At 42.6% G+C, this 20,840-nt stretch overlaps 1 protein-coding gene across 4 annotated transcripts in view; it reads right to left on the minus strand.

Moving 5' to 3' along the window:
* NEK1 (NIMA related kinase 1) overlaps window positions 1-20,158 on the minus strand; it is a 142,983-nt gene extending 122,825 nt beyond the window's left edge. For 3 of the 4 annotated variants that reach the window (XM_070415458.1, XM_070415457.1, XM_070415455.1), the window contains exons 1-3: window positions 19,632-20,158; window positions 2,983-3,131; window positions 2,482-2,578 (exon numbers count right to left, since the gene is read on the minus strand). In XM_070415458.1, coding sequence (XP_070271559.1) covers window positions 2,482-2,578; window positions 2,983-3,099 — 214 coding nt within the window. In that variant the 5' untranslated portion in view covers window positions 3,100-3,131; window positions 19,632-20,158. Of the gene's footprint in view, window positions 1-2,481; window positions 2,579-2,982; window positions 3,132-13,760; window positions 13,872-19,631 lie in introns of all 4 variants that reach the window. The other variant, XM_070415456.1, reaches the window with a different exon arrangement.
* Window positions 20,159-20,840: the final 682 nt, after the last annotated feature.

Here is a 20,840-nt window from a genome sequence, read left to right on the forward strand (position 1 = left end):
ATTCCTGTTTTATAATTTACTAGAGGCCCGGTGCACAAAAATTTGTGCACTCGGGGGAGGGGGAGGGGGGGTCCCTCAGCCCGGCCTGTGCCCTCTTGTAGTCTGGGACCCCTCGGGAGATAACGACCTGCTGGCTTAGGCCTGCTCCTAGGTGGCAGAGGGCACACCCAATCCCTAGGTGCAGCCCCTGGTCGGGCTCAGAGCAGGGCTGATTGGGGAGTTGGGGCACCGCCCCCTGTCATGCACAGAGCAGGGCAGATTGGGAGGTTGCGATGCCACCCTCAGTCACACTCAGGGTAGGGCTGATTGGGGGGTTGGGGCACCGCCCCCTATTACACTCAAGGCAGGGTCGATGGGGAGGTTGCGGCGCCACCCCCTGTGACACACAGAGCAGGGCCAATCAGGGGGTTGGGGAGCTCCCCCCTGTCATGCACAGAGCAGGGCCCATCAGGGGGTTGAGGAGCTCCCCCCTGTCATGCACAGAGCAGGGCCCATCAGGGGGTTGGGGAGCTCCCCCCTGTCACGCACAGAGCAGGGACCATCAGGCGGTTGAGGAGCTCCCCCCTGTCACTCACAGAGCAGGGCCGATAGGGGAGTTAGGGCACCACCCCCTGTCACACACACAGCAGGGCGGATCAGGGGGTTGGGGCGCCGCCACTGTCACACTCAGGGCAGGGCCTATGGGAAGGTTATGGCTCTACCTCATCACACACAGAGCAGGGCCCGTTGGGGGGGGGGGGGGGGGGGGTTGGGGCGCCGCCCCGTCACACACAGAGCAGGGCCGATCAGGGGGTTGGGGCGCCGCCACTCTCACACTCAGGGCAGGGCCGATGGGAGGTTATGGCTCTACCCTGTCACACACAGAGCAGGTCCTGTGGGGGGGGTGGGGGGGGGGGGACACCGCACTCTGTCACTCACAGAGCCGCAGGGCGATCAGGGGGTTTGGGCGCTGCCCCCTGTCACGCTGATCTGGTGCCAGGAGGCCTCGCGGCTCCGCTGATCCCGGTGCTGGGAGGCATATTACCCTTTTACTATTTAGGATAGAGGCCTGGGGGCCGGCTGGTTTGCCCTGAAGGGTGTCCTGGATTAGGGTGGGGGTCCCCACTGAGGTGCCTGGCCAGTCTGGGTGAGGAGCTAAGGGCTGCTTTCAGGCTGGCAATTGACTGAAGCTCCCAACCACTCCTTTTTTTCTTTTTCTTTTATTTTAATTCTGGGCCAGCTTTAGCTCTGGCTCTAGCTCTGAGGCTTCCGCTGCTATAATCGAAACAATGTATAACTCTAGCTCTAAGATCCCGGCTGGCTGAAAGCTGGTTTCTGGGGTTTTGTTTATCTTCTATGTTTGCAACATAGTTTCTTAGAGTTGTAGCTCAGAGGCCGGCAAGTCAGGCTGGGAACGTTGGAGTCTGCAGTCACTGGAGCAAGCAAGCCTCATGTTCGCTTCCAGCTGCCTGGCTGCTGGCCACCATCTTGACTGACAGTTAATTTGCATAAAGATATGCTGATTAGCCAATGGGAAGGGTAGCGGTCGTACGCTAATTACCATGTTTCTCTTTTATTAGTGTAGATAGGGAATTATGATAATAAGGGGAATGACTTCAACAGGATTTCAATACACCACTTTAACCTGCCTTTAAAGAAGCTTATCCTTATTTTAGTTCCTGCATTAACAAATATAATGGAACATATTTCCAAATCAGCAATATAGCTATGACATTTTAAGAACTTGAGAACACTTTTTCAACATACCTCAGTATCATAAGAATGAGGTCTACAAGAGAATACCAATGAATAGAATACTTTCTAAAGATCAGAACATTTTCTCAGTAGCAGTACTGGTAGAGATTCAAAGGAGTTTAGTTTAACAAAAAGATGTAAACTACTGTTCTAGTTTTGTCCAAATTCTTGCACTTACTAACATTGCTTCTTTTTAATAAATTATAGTAATATTGAGCCAGTATTAAACTACACAGGGATAGTGTAGGGAGAGCTCAGGAGATTTATCTCAGTGCTGCGGCAGATGCAATGGCGTGAGCACGCTCCGCCTGCACAAGCTTCCTCGGCACACCAGGAAGTGGCATCGCCCGCCTGAGAAGACCCCCTAGAGCCCCTACATAGTACCCTGATCTTTCCTACTATTGGTTGCCCTATGGATGTTGTAAACTTCTAATTGGTCTGGAATGTTATATACACTGCTGCACTCACACAATAAAGTTGGATTTGCGTCACTGAACCGTCCCCGGAGTCGGGCATGCTGCGTTAGGACTCCGTTCAGCCTCACCCCCGCAGGACCCCTTGCTTCAGGATAGTGTGGCGCATTATCCTAGAATCAAGCTGATATTCATATGCATACATATTGAAGCAAAAATGATATACTTTCCTTCCTATGAACACATTCACAAAAAGATTCCTTATAAGGAAAGTATCTAAATGTCATTATATGGCTTAGGAGTTTTTGGAACTCTCTTGAAAACTGTATCTGACCTTCAAATGATTCTCTATACTGGACAATATTTGGATGCTTCATGTTTGCCAACACTGCAACTTCTCTCCTTGATTCTTCCCTTTCTTTATTGGACATCTTAAATGGGAGGAAAAGAGAAAATACTATATTAAACATTACTATACAATTTAAAAGTCCATAAACAAGAAAGTAGTTAAAAAATAATGTTAACAAAGAAGCATGGTCCAAATAACAAAATATTGCCAGAAGCGAAAAAGAATGAGTTGAATCGACAAGTAAAAACATTTTAAGATGTTCAAACTAGATTTAGTTATAGAACAGTAGACATATAAACACAAGCACATATCATAAAAAAATATGAAAGGATATATAGACTATTCTGAAATTAGTGGCTCTCCCTGGGATTATGGCAGTCTTCCACTTTAGGTTATACATTGCTTTTTTTTTTTTTTTAAATCTCTAACAGTGAACCCTTTTGTAACCAGATATTACTTGAATAACCAATAGAAAAATATACTTACTCTTGAGATGTTAATTTCCTTGATAACATATTGTTTGTCATCTTCTGTAGATTTAACAAGAATGGCTTTTCCAAATGAACCTTCTCCAATCTTCTGTAGTCTAGCATACTTCTCCATAGTTATTTTTCTAAGGCATCTTAACTGATAGGCTAGACAGAAACAAAAATAACTGTTAACAGAGATAAGCACATCATCTATAATAACTGTTTAATTTAAATTATACTTCCTTAGTGATGTGTGTACTTAAAAGGATATTTTAAATATTTACTGAAAGTTAAATAAACTTTATTTTATTCATGCAACCTAGTGATAGCTAAAAAGAGAAAAACAGTGACATTTCAATTTTATTATTTTTATTATTTTTTTATAAATATATTTTTATTGATTTCAGAGAAGGGAGAGGGAGAAATAGAAACCTCAATGATAAAAGAGAATCATTGATCGGCTGCCTCCTTCACGCACCCTACTGGGGATTGAGCCCACAACCCGGGCATGTGCCCTTATCAGGAATCGAACCAGACTTCCTGGTTCATAGGTCAACACTCAACCACTGAGACACACCAGCCGGCCGACATATGAATTTTATAAGAAGGCTTTGTAGCCAAAACTGGTTTGGCTCAGTGGATAGAGCATCGGCCTGTGGACTGAAAGGTCCCAGGTTCGATTCCGATCAAGGGCATGTACCTGGGTTGCGGGCACATCCCCAGTGGGAGATGTGCAGGAGGCAGCTGATAGATGTTTCTCTCTCATCGATGTTTCTAACTCTCTATCTCTCTCCCTTCCTCTCTGTAAAAAATCAATAAAATATATTTTTTTAAAAAAGAAGGCTTTGTAAAGTCAAATACTGTATATACTTAACATATATGGAGAGAGAAACAAACTTATATGAATTAATTACTAGCACTACTTTATTATCTCCAATAAGGCTGTTTCCCAAAGTTATTTAATTAATCCCCTATTATACATTTAAATTATTTACAGTGTTTGCTAGTCTAAAAAAAACTTCAGATAAAATTTCCATGCATACATTTTTATGTACTTATTACTTATAAAAATTCCTTAGGATAAATTCTTAGTTCGAAGAATGTGAACATGTTAAAACTTTCAAACATATTGCTTAACTGTCTTACAGAAATGACTAATAATGTATATTCTAACCAGCAGTGTATAAAAGTGCTAGGCCCGACCAGCGTGCCTCAGTGGTTGAGCATCGACCTATGAATCAGGAGGTCATGGTTCGATTCCCGGGCAGGGCACATGCCCGGGTTGTGGGCTTGATCCCCAGTGTGGATCGAGCAGCTGATCAATGATTCTCTCTCATCACTGATGTTTCTGTCCCTCCCTCTCCCTTCCTCTCTGAAATAAATTATTTTTTTAAATTAGAAGTGCTTGCTCCTAGGTACTCTTTTAACACTGGTATTATTTATTAAAATCTTTGAGAGGCAATTAAGGGTAGTAAAGAGCACTGAAACCCTGGAATCAGAGAACCCAGGTTTAAATCCTAGCTTTATCACTTATTACTTATGTGACCTTGGGCAAGCTACTCATCTTCATGTGCCTCAGTTTTTTCATCTGTAAACTGTGGATAAAAGCAGTCTGTACTTACAGACTTGTTGGAGGATTAATTTCAGTCATGTACTAAGAACAGTGCTGGCACATAGGGAGCACTGCCTCACTTTCAGTTCTTGTTATTCATTACATTTGAAGGGAAAAATGGTGCCTTTTCTTTTGCATAACAGTGAATTTGAAAAGTTCACCCATGTTTATTGAACTTTTATATTTCTGATCTTTGAAACACTTCATCCAAGTTCTTTGTCCATTTTTTTCTGGAACAGTCTTTTTAAAAGTAGGAGGGAGGGCCAAGGTGGCGACATAGGTTAAACACGATACTCGCATCCTCCCACAACCACATCAAAATTACAACTAAACCACAGAACTATCAACTAGAGAATTAAAGAAGTCACATTGAGACTAGTAGGAGGCGTGGAGGCGCAAAACGGGCTGTTCCAACACCCACGCGTGGCTTTTTTTAATAGGGTGGGATATCTTGGCCACAGAGGCCTTCCGTGAGGAACAAGGGGTCTCAGCCCCACACCAGACCCCTCAGCCCCGGGTTCCAGTGCCTGGAAAAGAAGTCCCCATAACTTCGGGCTATAAAAACCAGCAGAGATTGTGGCTTAGTGACAATACTCCCTCTGAGTGACTTACTCCCTCTGAGTTCCAGCGCTGGGGCAGCAGAAAGGATTCAGGGACATATGGGGAGGCACATAATTGTTTGGCATTAGAGCAAGATTGGGGGGCATCTTTCTCCCAGACAAAAGTGCTGGTACAGGTTATTGTTCCATTGCTGAGACCTCCCCACCACAGTGCATATCGGCAGTCACCATTTTTGAGTCTCCATCAACCTGGCCCACAGTTTTCCTCACCCTGTTGACTCCCTGAAGCCCTGTCCCACCCAATTTGTAGCCTCACCCAAGCTGTCTGCAGTGGCTTTTCCATGTGAATGGCCTGTCCTGGCTCAGGCTTCAGGCTTTCCTAAAATGTCTCAAACAAACAGCAGCTGGACTCAGCATGCCCCATACCTCTTGCTAAGTGGGCCCGGGCCCAGCACTAGCAGCAGCCTGCCTTGTTCACAGCTTGGCCTCTCCTGGACACCTCCAACTCCAACATAAGTAGCAGCCATCTGCAGATTGCTCTGTAGCTCAGGCCAGGTGGCCTTAGGCAGGGCACAGGTAGTAGCTGACTTTGCACCTCCCAAGAGGCCCCAGAGCCAGTGCACCCAGTGGACAGCTTCAGACCATGCCAGATTACAACCCTACCATATCCACAAGCAACACATTCAAGGGGCAGACTCGATGAGCACCATAGCCCCACTGCTCCATGGGGGCATCTCCTGCACAGCGGCTCTTCCACTGTAGTCGCAGCTGGTTGGAACAGCTGATTGGCCTGGGTGTCAATCCCTCCCAATGATGCCAACAGCAATCAACACTCGACTACAACAGGACAGTGCACACAGCCCACACAAGGGAGCACCTACAGTGCCCAGCTCAGGTGACTGGAGAGGCTGAGCCACTGCGCCCTACAGAATACCAACTACACAAGGCCACTCTACCAATACCAGGAGACATAGCAGCTCTACCTAATACATAGAAACAAACACAGTGAAACCGCCAAAATGCAGAGACAAAGAAACATGTCACAATGAAAGAACAGAAGCAATCTCCAGAAAAAGAACTAAATTAAATGGAAGCAAGCAAACTACCAGATACAGAGTTCAAAACAATGGTCATAAGGATGCTCAAGGAACTTAATGAGAGCTTCAGGGATCTTAGTGAGAACAACAATAACATAAAAAATGACCACTTAGAAATGAAGGATACACTAACTGAAACAAAGAATAATTTACAAGGAATCAACAGTAGAGTAGAGGACTCAGAGAATCAAATCAATTTAAAATATGAGGAAGCAAAAAACACCCAATCAGAACAGCAAAAAGAAAAAAGAATCTAAAAATATGAAGATAGTGTAAGGATTCTCTGGGACAACTTCAAGCATATCAACATTAGCATCATGAGGGTGCCAGAAATAGAAAAGCAGGAGCAAGAAATTGAAAACCTGTTTGAAAAAATAATGACAGAAAATTTCCCTTATCTGGTGAAAGAAATAGACTTACAAGTCCAGTAAGTACAGAGAGGAACCCAAAGAGGCCCACAATAAGAAACATCATAATGAAAATGCCAAAGATTAAAGATAAAAAATCATAAAAGCAGAAAGAGAAAAGCAGTTAATTACCTACAAGGAAATGCCCATACAACTACTGATTTCTCAACAGAAACTTTGCAGGCCAGAATAAAGAGGCAAGAAATATCCAAAGTGATAAAAAGCAAGGACCCACAATCAAGATTACTCTACCCAGCAAAATTATCATTTACAATTGAAGGCCAGTCAGAGAGTGTCACAGACTAGAAAAAGCTAAAGGAGTTCACCCACCACCAAACCAGTATTACATGAAATGTTAAAGGGAAAGGAGAAGAAAAAAGAGATCAAAATATAAACAATACACCATACACAAAAATAAACTCAAAATAGATAAAGGACTTAAACATAAGACAGGAAAATATTAGAAGAATCCACAGGCAGCAAAATCTCAGACATATGCCAAAACACTATCTTCACCGATACAGCTCCTAGGACAATGGAAACTAAAGAGAAAATAAACAAATGGGACTACATCAAAATAAAAAGCTTCTGCACAGCAAAAGAAACCATTAACAAAACAACAAGAAAGCCCACTCCATGGGAGAACATATTTGCTAAAGTTATCTCCCATAAGGGTTTAATCTCCAACATTTATAGGGAACTCATACAACTTAACAAAAGGAAGATAAACAACCCAATCAAAAAATGGGCAATGGACCTGAGTAGATACTTTTCATAAGAGGACATTCAGAAAGCCAAGAGACATATGAAAATATGCTCAAAGTCACTAATCATCCAAGAGATGCAAATCAAAAGGACAATGAGGTACCATCTCACACCTGTCAGAATGGCTATCATCAAATCAACAAATGACAAGTGCTGGCGAGGATGCAGAGAAAAAGGAACCCTCGTGCACTGCTGGTGGGAATGCAGACTGGTGCAGCCACTGTGGAAAACAGTATGGAGTTTCCTCAAAAAACTAAAAATGGAACTCCCATTTGACCCAGTGATCCCACTTCTAGGAATATATCCCAAGAAACTAGAAACATCAATCAGAAAGGATATATGCACCCCTGTGTTCATAGCAGCACAATTTACCATAGCTAAGATTTGGAAAGAGCCTAAGTGCCCATCAGCAGATGGGTGGATTAAAAAACTGTGGTACATCTACACAACAGAATACTACACTGCGGTAAAAAAAGCAATTGTTACCATTTGCAACAATGTGGATGGAACTGGATAGCATTATGTTAAGTGAAATAAGCCAGTGAGAGAAAAATAAATATCCCATGATCTCACTCATTTATGGAATATAATGAACAACATAAACTGATAAACAAAAACAGATCCAGAGACAGAGAAGCATCGATCAGACCATCAAACCTCAGAGGGAAGGCAGGGGAGGGTGGGGGTAAAGGGGAGAGATAACCAAAGGACTTGTATGCATGCATATAAGCATAAACAATGGACACAGAATGGGGGGGGGGGGGGGTGTGAGGGCATGAGTGGGGGGGTGCAATGAGAGGATAAGGACACATATATAATATCTTAATTTAAAAAATATGAACAATAAAATGGCAATAAATACATATCTATCAACAATTGAATCTAAAATAAATGAAAAAGAAATCTAATTAACAAAATAAATTGATGAATAAAATAGAAACAGAGACATGGAAACATGGAACAGAATGACGAATTTCTGAGGAAAGCGGGGAGAGAGCAGTGGTAAGAGATTAACCAACGAACTTATATGCATACATGCATTACCCATGGACACAGACAATAAATAAGGTAGTAAAAGCCTGGGGCAGGACTGGACCCCGGTGGAGGTGGGCAAGAGGAGAGAGGGGGGGACATCTGCAATACTCTCAGCAATAAACAGTTAAAAAATAAAATAAAAAATTATTTTGTAAAACCTTCTTTAATGAACATTTTAACCCTTCTCTATCATACATTCTTTTTTCCTTTTATGCTATTAGCTTTTCTTTTTTTATTTTATTTTAAATTGATCTTAGAGAAGGAGGGAAAGAGAGAGAAAAACTGATGTGAGAGAGATACATTGATTAGTTGCCTCTCACACACTCCCTGAATGGGGATTGAACCTGCAACCTAGGTATATGACCTGACCAGGAATCGAACCCATGACCTTCTGGTACAGGGACACTCCAACCAACTGAGTCACACCAGCCAGGCCCATGCTATTTGCTTTTCAATTTTATCTATATATATAAAAGCCTAAGCGACTGGCTGACTGGCCAATAGCTATGACGCACACTGACCACCAGGGGGCAGGTGCTCAACTCAGCAGCTGCCAAGCTACGGTCACTTGACAGTGGCAGTTATCAGGTGATGCACCCGGAACCAGAGAGGAGCGAGCCCAATTTCGGGGTGTGTCACCCAAGAACCATCTTCTCACAATCTGGGACCCCTCTGGGGATGTTGGAAAGCTGGTTTCAGCCCAATCCCCGCAGGTCAGGCCAAGGGACCCCACTGGTGCATGAATCCATGCACCTGGCCTCTAGTTTAAATATAAAAGTTTATTTTGACATTGACACTCTTATACTTAGCTAGTTATTAATAACTAGAGGCCCAGTGCACGAATTCATGCACAGGTGGGGTCCCTCGGGATGGCCTGAAGGGACCGGACCCCAGCTTGCACCCCCAGCCTCACAACCCCGCAGCCCCGCCTGGCACCCCACCTTGGCCTGGCGCCGCCTTCACCTGCTCCACCATCCCGCCTGCAGGGCAATCGTTCGGGGCCGGGGCCCCCCACTTGGCTCCCTCAGTGCCTGGTCACCGTCTGTGGGGCAATCAACGGGGCGATCAGGCCCCTGCTCACACCCACCTTGGCCTGGTGCCACCCACTCACCTGCTCCACCATCCCGCCACAGTCCCATTCTTGTCGGGACCCATCGGGGCCGGCAGCACCTCCACTGCCGCCCGCTGCCAATGTCATGTCACGAATGCCCGCCATGTTCCACGCCTCCCCCTGGTGGTCGGTGCATGTCAAAGTGAGTGGTCGAACTCCTGGTCTCCCAGTCTAACTCTCGGTCAAAACCACCACCCGAAGGGACAATTTGCATATCAGGCTTTTATTATAGAGGATAGGAAAGAAGGAAAGGGAAGGCCAGACATTATAGGCTTGTCAATTGGGCAGCTTCACCAGGAAACTGCAACTTGCACTCCCCAGGGAACCACAGGGCTATTCCCTGCAAAACACTGGGGGAAGAGTTCCAACAAAGGGAAGACAGATGCATGCCCAGTAAAGTTGGGTGACATAGGGAAGGTACTTGCCAGTCAGTCAACCTTGGAACAGAGATGGTTGGCCTGAATGGGCATGGACACTGTAAGCCTGTGAAAATTTGGGAACACAGAATCCCCTAAACAAAGGAATTCTTTCTTTTGTTGCTCCCCACTCTTGGCTCCTCTAGACTCATGGGGCTCTCTTGTTTTGCTCCTACCCATGTTTCCCCCGTAGCCATGTGGCCCTGCAGACTCTACATGCAATGGACTGATGGACTGCAGCGGGGAAACACAAATTAAGCTAGCCTGATGCTTGATTGGACTGTGCAGACATGGAAAGGCAACTCTGGACACTAGCTCTGATTTTAGCTCTAATGAAGCCCTAGCTACACTTCTTATATGGCAGGACAAAAGGAAATGGGATTTTGGAAATTCAGAAATTTAATTCCACAGAAAGCTTTCTACCATATTGCATCCTCCCATGCAAGTCTCAGGAAATTATTTTTCTCCAGATATCACAAGAAATCCATATCCACAAGCAACTAGGAGAGACGAGGCCCTCTCCCATTTGTTAACAATATGAACAAATGTATCCATCTTTTCTTTATATTTCTGCCTTTGGTATAATTAGACTCTTACCATACCCAGATATTTGATTAAGATCATTAGAAGCTTTAGTAATAGTAATTTCAGGAGACTGGTGGAGACAGAAGCCAAATATGCGAGGTAGTGAAATCTTTAAAAAAGTGAAAGAGTCCTGGCAGCTGTTTCTCAGTGGTTAGAGGGTTGCACAGTGAAGAGTAATGGGTTCAATTCCCGGTCAAGGGCATGTCCCAGTTAGGATACGTGTGGGAGGCAACTGATTGATGTGCCTCTCACATCAATATCTCTCTCTCTCCCTTTCTTTCTGTCTCTGCCCCCCTCTTCCTTTCCACTCTCTCTAAAAATCAATGGAAAAAAATACCCTCGTGTGAGGATTAACAAAAATTTTAAAAGTTAAAAAAAATTTTTTTAATTGAGAGAGAGGGGAGAGGGAAGGAAAGGTGGAGAGAAAAAGTCGCAAAAGCAATCATTAGTGCTGCTTATTAGCAAGAGCACCATTATTGTGGAGATACAAGAATTCACTATGTTAATCTAAAACTAATAAATATTTAATTCACCTAACTTGCTCTTTTCTATTCCCATTCATTGCAAGCAGGCTTTCTATGTCTAAGAAAATGAGCTTGTCATGAAGACTTTATATTAAAATTTCTGTGACAGTTTACCATACTTCTCATTGTAAATGAACAAATCCATGTTCTCACTTCATCTTCTCAATACTAAAATTTGTTTTATTTTATTTTGCCTCTAAGAAATTATTCAGTTTCGTTAAATGACAAAATTCATATTCTAAGTCTATAAGACTAAAGGCCAGAACTCAGCCTGTGGTAAAAATCAATTCCCCATAAAATGTTATAGGAAAGAGCTTTCTTCTATCTTAGAAAACATTATAACCATTTTCCATTTCAAAATTTCTGGAAGACATTACAAGCCTTTTAGCAACTTTAAGAGAAACAGGAAATTAACTATTACAATAGCAATATAGCATTATCAGTGAATTAAGGTAGGAGAGTCATTTCAAACACTTTCAAGCCAACTTTGATCAAATGGCATAACATAATAGTTATCTGGGCACCAGCCAGAATTTAATGATTTCTCCAGGACACAAAAGTATATTACATTACTATGCTATTTAGAAAAAAAAAAAATCAAGATAAACTCATCTTAGAAAACTAAATTTCATAAGTCAAATTGTATTAAACAATAACCACATAATGAGATTATTTCACAGCCATCATTATTTTGTAACTTGTGCCAAGAAAAAATAAAATAAAATTAGTAAGTTTGGCCCTGCCTCAAAATTTAGTTGCCAATTCCTTTCAAGGGACCACACTAACAAGATGGAAGCTCTAAGAGTCTCTAATATTGCATTCTGCTGCCTACTGCATAACTGAGTGAATATTGTGGTTTTGACAACTCAGTAAAGTAGAATAGAATCTGCCCTAGTAGAGAAGAAGGATGACTCTAATTGCCACCATCAAATAATGTCAAGTGCAGACACCTTTATAAACAAGCAAAGACTTGTGGTCAACAAGTTTCAGAGCAACTGACAGCCCTCCTTTTCTGTAGAGTCCACATTAGACTAGTGTAGTACACTAGAGGAAGTAGAAGGGAAAACATGATAGATTACTTTCACTGTCTTACAGGATATTTAACCAAGCTATTTATTTCCTAGATGCAAGACTTCTCAGCTGAATTACAACCCTAGAAGACTTTCAAACCAAATGAAAGAAAAGATAACAAAATGTACCATAGACTTACATTTCCAAAATCATCATAACATGTAACTGAAGGAACATAAAAATCCTGTTCTAATTTCAGCATTATAATAAACTCAGATGACAAATAAATGTTTTCCCTTTTCTTTTAAAAAAAATTTTTTTTGAGAGAAAGGGAGAGAGTGAGAGAGATAGAAACATCAATGAGAGAGAAACATTGATTGCTGCCTCCCTCCCACTAGGGATCAAGCCCTTTCCAAGCTTCAGCTTCCAACATCAAATAAAAATCACAATACCAATTTGATAGTATTCTTAAGGTCTCTTACCATTATATCAATTCCATATCCATAAAACATGCCTGATATTGAAGATATTCAAAGCATAAAAGCAAAGATGCTTTTGATACCTGAGCTTTCCAAAGAGTTATGTGATACAACAAATAAAGCAAAGGATTTGGAAAATAAAAGCTACGTGAAGAAAAGCAAACCACCTGACTTCTCTGAGCCTTGGATACTTCATCTAAACACACTGATCCGTTCAACATAATGCTATCTTAAGGGCCCTACAGCTATAATAATCTAAGACTGAAGGAGAAGAAAATAAAAGGCCAAGTGGGTCAGAAAACAGGAAACTGCAACACTGTTTAGAATTGTTCTATTAGCCACAAAGAGTAGAAATAACAGAAAGATATAGCCAAAGTCTTTCCTTCAGAAAAATGAAAAGAAGCCACGAGAATCATTATTTTAGCCTAAATCTTTAAAAAATCAAAAAAATAAACTGCAACTAATAATTAACATATCAAATGAACATACATATTTACCTCTACTTCTTCCTCAAACCTAACACAACTCTGAAGGGATAAGAAAGGCAGAGGAGGGAAGACTAAAGAAAGCTGTATCCCAAGCCAGCGGTGGGAAATAACTCAATTCCCACTACAGACGAGCTCAGTAATTGGAAGCACCAGGTGCCTCTGAGAGTGAGGATAATATCAGGACTAAAACAAGATTGGGTGACTGTGTCAGAAGCAGTCAGACACACAGTGTGCCTCGTCCTCCTCTCCCAGAGATTACCCCTCTCTCAGCTCGGCAGAAGACTAGCGATTTCTCCAGATTGGGGATCCTGACACAGCTGAGAATGGAATGCCTTATACGTACAAGCACACCTCATTTTATTGTGCTTCACTTTACCGTGCTTCACAGATGTTGCCTTTTTTACAAAATGAAGGCAAGACCCACTATCAGCAAAAAAAAAATTATGACTCTCTTTATTGCAGGGGTCTGGAGTCAAATCCACAATATCTCCAAGGTATACCTGGACAATCTGGGAGATTAAGTGAAAGTCTACTTAGGAAATGGTGAGGCATACTGTTCCAACCATGATGGTGAAACTCGTAACAGACCATCCCACCTCCCAAAACAATCATAAACGCTGAGTAAAAGATATAAAACAACAGATAGAAGTTGAGGGGCTATAATCATTGAAAGGTAGGAATATACTAGAAAGTTCCATATTTACCAACGCCTTTTTCCTGAAGTCATTTTCCAAACTGTGGCAAGTAATGGAGCTTAAGTAGAAAGCTGCAGTCTTAATGGGCTGAGGAGAGAGTGGTTTAGGGCTGCCAAAATCCTGGAGAGGAGGGAAAAAAACTGAGTAACCCTAGAGTCTAAAAATCTGCATAGCCCTAGCTGGTTAGGCTCAGTGGATAGAGCGTTGGCCTGCAGATTGAAGGGTCCTGGTCAAGGGCACATGCCCAGATTGTGGGCTCGATTCCCAGTAGGGGGCGTGCAAGAGGCAGCCCCATGAATGGTTCTCTCTTATCATTGATGTTTCTATCTCTCTCCCTCCCCCTTCCTTTCTGAAATCAATAAAAAATATATTTTAAAAATAAATAAAAATCTACATATAAATTCCTCTCTTGTCAGTTAGCCCATTCCTAAATTGTGCACACACAGGGCAAGAATAAGACAGGCTAGTCCGAACAAAGCTAAAGCCAAACCTCAACAGGATCAAAGTTACCAGCTGATACTCCCATCAGCTTGCCAGAATAAAACAATTTTTGGAGGATAAATGTTCCAGAAACTCTAAGACATTTCATTCACAAGTTCTAGCATCCAGTCAGTAATTATGAGGCATGTTAAAAAAAAAAAAAAAGCAGAGAGCCAAACAACCAAAATGAAAAGAAAAAACACACACAATAGACTCACAAATGACTCAAATATGGAGTTATCAGTAGGGAATTTTAATGACCATGATTAATATGTTCAAGAAAATAAGACAGATAGATGAACAAACTGATTTTTTTAAGATGGAGAACTTATTTTAAAAGATTTTAAAGATGGAAGAGTTTCAACAAAGAACTGAAATTTATTTTTTAAAATTAAATGGACATTCCAGAACTAACATATCTGAAATTAAGAACCAATAGCATACAGGATTAGTAACCTGGAAAATGAACCAATAAAAAAAAGATCATCAAAGGAACAGAAAGAAAAAGTAAGGAAAAAACAAACATGAAAGAGAGAAAGATGAGCCCTAACCGGTTTGGCTCAGTGGATAGTGTCGGCCTGCGGACTGAAAGGTCCCAGGTTTGATTCCGGTCAAGGGCATGTACCTTGGTTGTGGGCACATCCCCAGTAGGAGGTGTGCAGGAGGCAACTGATCGATGTTTCTCTCTCATCGATGTTTCTAGCTCTCTGTCCCTCTCCCTTCCTCTCTGTAAAAAAATCAATAAAATATATTTTTAAAAAAGAGAAAGATGAAAGAAAGAAAGAAAGAAAGAAAGAAAGAAAGAAAGATAGGTAGATAGATAGATAGATAATGGATGGAATAGGAAAATTCAATATCAGAAAGATTTAAATTCTTAAAATCTCTAAATTTAATGCTGTCTTCATAGAAAACAAAAGCTTTGGGGGTAAGAGATTAGACAAGCTGATTTTAAAGTTAATATGAAGAAAGCAAAAATAGCCAGAGAAATACTGGGGGGAAAAAAGACCAATGAAGGAAGGCTTGTTCTACTTGATGTCAAGACACATTATAAAGCAATAATAATTATGAATTGGCAAATCATAGAAACTCCATAAATATATATTAAAGTTTTAACTTGGTGGATGACCATGGAGACATTTCAAATAGGTAGGGGAAAAATGAATTTTAAAACAAATACAGTGGGGCCTTGACTTACGAGTTTAATTTGCTCTGTGACGGAGCTCGTAACTCAAATTACTCGTATGTCAAATCAAAAAGTGAACGAGTGAGATACGTGATGCTGGGCTGATGTTGTGGCGTTCACTGTGACGTTCGCTGCGCCAGCTAGCGGTGGGGTATCTGAAGCTGGCTCGTAACCCGAATTTTAGCTCGCAACTCAAAGCAAAAAATCGGCCGAGAGAGACGGCTCTTATCTCGAAAAACTCGTTAGTCAGGACACTGGTAAGTCAAGGCCCCACTAGTATTTAGACAATTAGGGTAGCAACATGGAAAAAAAGTTAAATCCGTTATCCATTTTACTCACTTTCTACCAACTTAAATTCCAGATGATAAAATGCTTAAACGTAAACACTAAAAACATAATAGTAATAAAATAGAACATAAGAGGATGATTTTTATGATCTTAGAGTAGAATAGCTTAGTATGACACAGACCCCAAAAGCCCTAAGGACTAATATGACTACATAAAAATCTTGCATAGCAAAAACTAGCATAAATAAAAATTTGAATGACAAAAATAAAATATATTTATATAATTTAGGTCAGATCACCAAGGATTCTTTTGTCTAATAAATAAAAATCTTCTACATATCCATCGAAAAAAAAGCCAACAGTAAAATGGACAAAGAATATAAAGTTAACAACAAAAAGGAATATAATTGATGTTACAATGTGCAAAGGCATGCAATCTCACATGAAAAATCCTATCTAATAATAGAGAAACATGGTAATTAGCCGTACCTCCGCTACCCTTCCCATTGGCTAATCAGGGCGATATGCAAATTAACTGCCAACCAAGATGGTGGCCGGCAACCAGGCAGCTTGAAGCGAACATGAGGCTTGCTTGCTTCAGTGACGGAGGACTCCAACGTTCCCCGCCTGCTGCTGCCGGCCTCTGAGCTTGCAGTTTGAAACATTGTTACAAATATAGAAGATAAACAAAACCCCAGAAACCTGCTTTCAGCCAGCCAGGATCTCAGAGCTGGAGTTGAAACAGTGTTTCGATTATAGAACCCAAACAAACCAGATACCTGCTTTCAGCAGCCAAGGCCTCAGAGCTGGAGCCAAGCCTCAGAGCTAAAGCTGGCCCAGAATAAAAAAAAAGAAAAAAAGGACAGGTTGAGAGCTTCAGTCACCCACCAGCCTGAAAACGGCCCTCAGCCCCTCACCCAAACTGGCCAGGCACCCCAGTGGGGAACCCCACCCTGAAGAGGGTGTGACCAGCTGTAAACAGCCATCATCCTCTCATCCAGGCTGGCCAGGCACCCCAGTGGGGACCCCCACCCTGATCCAGGACACCCTTCAGGGCAAACCAGCCGGCCCCCACCCGTGCACCAGGCCTCTATCCTATATAGTAAAAGGGTAATATGCCTCCCAGCACCGGGATCAGCGGAGCCGGGAGGCCTCCCAGCACCAGGATCAGCGTGACAGGGGGCAGCGACCAAACCCCCTGATCACCCTGCGGCTCTATGTGTGACAGGGGGCGGGGACACAACCTCCCTGACAGGCCCTGCTCTGTGAGTGACAGGGGGCAGCACCCCAACCCCCTGATTGGCCCTGCTCTGTGCGTCACAGGGGGTGGCGCCGCAACCTCCCTATCGACCCTGCCTTGAGTGTGACAGAGGGTGGTGCCCAACCCCCCAATCGGCTCTACCCTGAGCGTGACTAGGGGTGGCATCGCAACCTCCCGATCCGCCCTGCTCTGTGCATGACGGGGGGCAGCACCCCAACTCCCCAATAGGCCCTGCTCTGAGCCTGACCAGGGGCTGCACCTAGGGATTGGGCCTGCCCTCTGCCACCCGGGAGTGGGCCTAAGCCAGCAGGTCGTTATCTCCCGAGGGGTCCCAGACTGCGAGAGGGCACAGGCCGGGCTGAGTGACTGCCCCCCACCCAAGTGCACAAATTTTTGTGCACCGGGCCTCTAGTACAATATAAAAGTACAAGAGATAAGTTTTGTTATGTATATTTTACCATGATAAAAGAAGTGCAAGAGATAGTGTTTTTTAGCTATCAGAATGGCCAAACTCAGAAAGTTTTTTTTACTGTACTATGGTGAAGAGGAATATAAGAAAACAGAATGTGGTGAAAATACAAACTTATAAATGTTCAGTCATTTGACCTAGAAATTCCATTTATAGGAATTTACCCTATAAACATTTTGAAATGTATGAAAATGAGACATGTACAGTTATCCTCTGCAGCATTGTTTGAAATGGCAAAGCTTAAATATCCATCCACAAGTCAAAGAGAAAGAAGCAACATTTATATAGATATAATTTCTAAGTACCAGAATAATAAATAGCTCATACTTCCCTTTGTGTAAAAGGAAATATAATACATGTGTGTGTTTCTACTTACATTTATTTATATATACAGTATGTGTATAAAGATATATATATACATATATATATATAACCCTTACATGTATACACACACACACATAGATGCTTGTATAGGTTAAGTAATATCTCTGAAGAGATACAAAATAAATTGGTAATATTGGCTGTCTTCAGGGAAGAGAACTGAGTAGTTGAGAAGATTTTTTAAACTGTATAAATGTATTATCTATTCAAAATAATACATTAAATTGAAGAATCATAACTTCTGATAGGAAGTAGGAAGAATGTTACCTAAATCAATTTTTCTTGAACAGTTCTCCATTTCCAAACTTCTAATCCTGACATCCAACATTTTCCTATATGGTATCATTCTTCTTTTCAAGTATGTCAACTATGCTCTCCTCCCTGCCCCCCAAAAATATCTTGCCTTTAGTCAAATTAGACATCTTTTCTCACATTTTACTAAAAATTTCTTTAAGCCATAAATAAGCAATGTTTGACATAATAAAGTTATTTGCACCAAACATGAAAAATGTCAGAGTATATGAATGAAAAACTTTAGCCCCACCCATCTCAAAAATTAAGTCACTTCAGTTATATGATGGACAGGATGTCCTAAAGGGAAACTTGGGTAAAGGAATGTCAATAGATTCCTATGGTGCTGTCTGCAGCTACAATCCATACATATAATTCTCCCAAAATAATAATTACCATTTGGGATTATGGGAGAGGGTCAATTTATCTTCTCAGTAAGGAAAGTCCCTGCCTTATTTTTCGTTACTCAAAGAAGCAGAAAGCAAAAATAAGATTCCTACTAGACTTCCCCCCCGCCCCACCCCCCCCCCACCCCCCACCCCCGCCAAAAAAAAATACTTGTTTTTCTCCTCTGTAAGTCTATTCAGGCAACAATGAATGGCTTCCCTAGTGGAAACTACCAACATGTAAATAATTTACATTCATGAAATGGGGTCATGATCATGACTTAGGAGGTGGAAGATTAGACAGAATAAAATTTACTTGGAATTCAATGTCAATGTATTATTAAAATGACCTCAGAAGAACTCCTGTGGCCAAGTTCCATAAACCTTACTAAACTAATGGTGACTTTTACTGTGCAAAAACCTGTTTTCCCACAAAATAGGCTCCTTAACTTTCACCCAGAACAATGGGCAATTTTAAATGAAGATCTGTGGATCTTCTCACACCAGACAAACCTAAACTAGAAACAAAGGACTACTTCTCTCCATATCTGGCTTCCCTCCATCATCTCTACAATACTGCTGCATCATAAGGAAAGGCTATTATTAGTTTATATTGGATATAACTTTTAATCCTTCATAAATATTTCTGATGTAACTTAGAATGGCAATAATTTTTCTGCTTCTTGATCTTAGAGAATAAAAATTAGGCCTGTATATATGTAAGAAATGAGTTATGAACTCTGAAAGTAGAACTTTTAATGCCTTACATATGGAGATTGTTTCAAATCATGGAAACTGAAATGTAAGATTACAGGCCAACCAGTTGCTACTCATTTTCTAATTAAATTTATGTGTAACTTAAGATTGGAGACAACATACAAGCCTGTAAATGATTGCTTATCCGTACCAAGATTTCTATTACTTTAATAGATTTTTGTTTAAACAATGTCCAATGATTGCTTTGCAATACATATTGCTCCTTAGAGAATTAACATTGTAGTGAGATAGGGGTTATTATTTTTCCGCGCACTTAAGGTATCCATGCAATCTCTACATAAGCAAGTCCACGCAAAGTCTCCTCGTTTCCAACCTGATTTTGCCATTGTGCATACCATTCATTGCTTCCCCCAAGTAAAACTCACCTCACCGACACAGGCCGTTAGTAGGGATAACGGTGATGATCTATGAGCCAAAGTCTAGGTGTAGCAATCTTCCTATGGGACTTAAAGAGGCAGAGGCATCATCCCGCATTTCGAAAATGACATCCTGAAAGAGAAACCGAGTCTCCAACCAGCAGCTGGCAGCCCACTATGAAGGGGGCAGTGAGACTCCCACGCCTGACAACAGCCTTGGCCTGACCGCTCAGGCTGGACTCGGTCCCAACCCGGGCAACGCCCTGTGAGCCAGGTACACACTACCCGGGCGAGAAACAAACTGGTTTCTGAGCCCCTTGGAAACGGCGGGGCGGCGGCAGGGGGAGTGCCTCGGAGGCTGCCGCTCCAACTTCAGAGCGGGTGGCCGGTGGCCGCGGCGGGGTGGGGACCGGCGGCCGCCGGGACAGGGAGGCTACCTGCCGGCCACGCCCTCCGGCCTCGCCACGCCCGCGCTAGATTCCGGGGTGTGCAGGAAAGTGCTGGGGACCCCGGGCTGAAGACTGCAGCCTACCACCTCTTAATCACTGGCGCGAGTGCAGAAGGGGGAGCGGTCGGCGCGTCACTGGCGCTGGCGTGTGACGTCAGCGCGCTGAAGCGAGCGCGCAGTGGAGGTGGCTGGGAAAGAGCGGCTCGGAGGGGCCCGGAGGGGCGCGGAGGGGCGGGAGAGGGGGCGGGGCGGGGCGCGGAGGGGCGGGAGAGGGGGCGGGACGAGGCGAGGAGGGGGCGGGGCCAAGGCGGGGCGGGGCGGGGCGGGGCCAGGGCGGGGCGGGGCCAGGGCACTGCAGGCGGGACTGGTTAAGGGAGCAGGAAAGTTGAAAGGAAAAAAAGGAGTGTGTAGTTTGAAGTAGTATGGCAGAAGTTGATTTGAAATAAAGCATACTATAAATTTGTCCCAGACATAAGACACTGCAAAAATAATTTTTTTAACCTGAAGACTTTTATTTATTTAAAAATGCCACATTTTAAAAAATATATTTTTACTGATTTCAGAGAGGAAGGGGGAGAGAGAGACATCAATGATGAGAGAGAATCATTATCAGTTGCCTCCTGCAAGGCCCCCACTGATCTCCTGGTCCTTAGGTGAAGGCTCAACCACTGAGCCACACCGGCTGGGTGGGATGCCACATCTTTAAAAGTAATTTTGCTTTAAAAAGCAAGCCTTTTTCTAGTATATTTTGGATGATTAAAACAAGAAAG

Source organism: Myotis yumanensis, unplaced genomic scaffold, assembly GCF_028538775.1.
Source record: "Myotis yumanensis isolate MYYU_CA2020_CCGP unplaced genomic scaffold, mMyoYum1.0.hap1 SCAF_5, whole genome shotgun sequence".
Taxonomy (NCBI): domain Eukaryota; kingdom Metazoa; phylum Chordata; class Mammalia; order Chiroptera; family Vespertilionidae; genus Myotis; species Myotis yumanensis.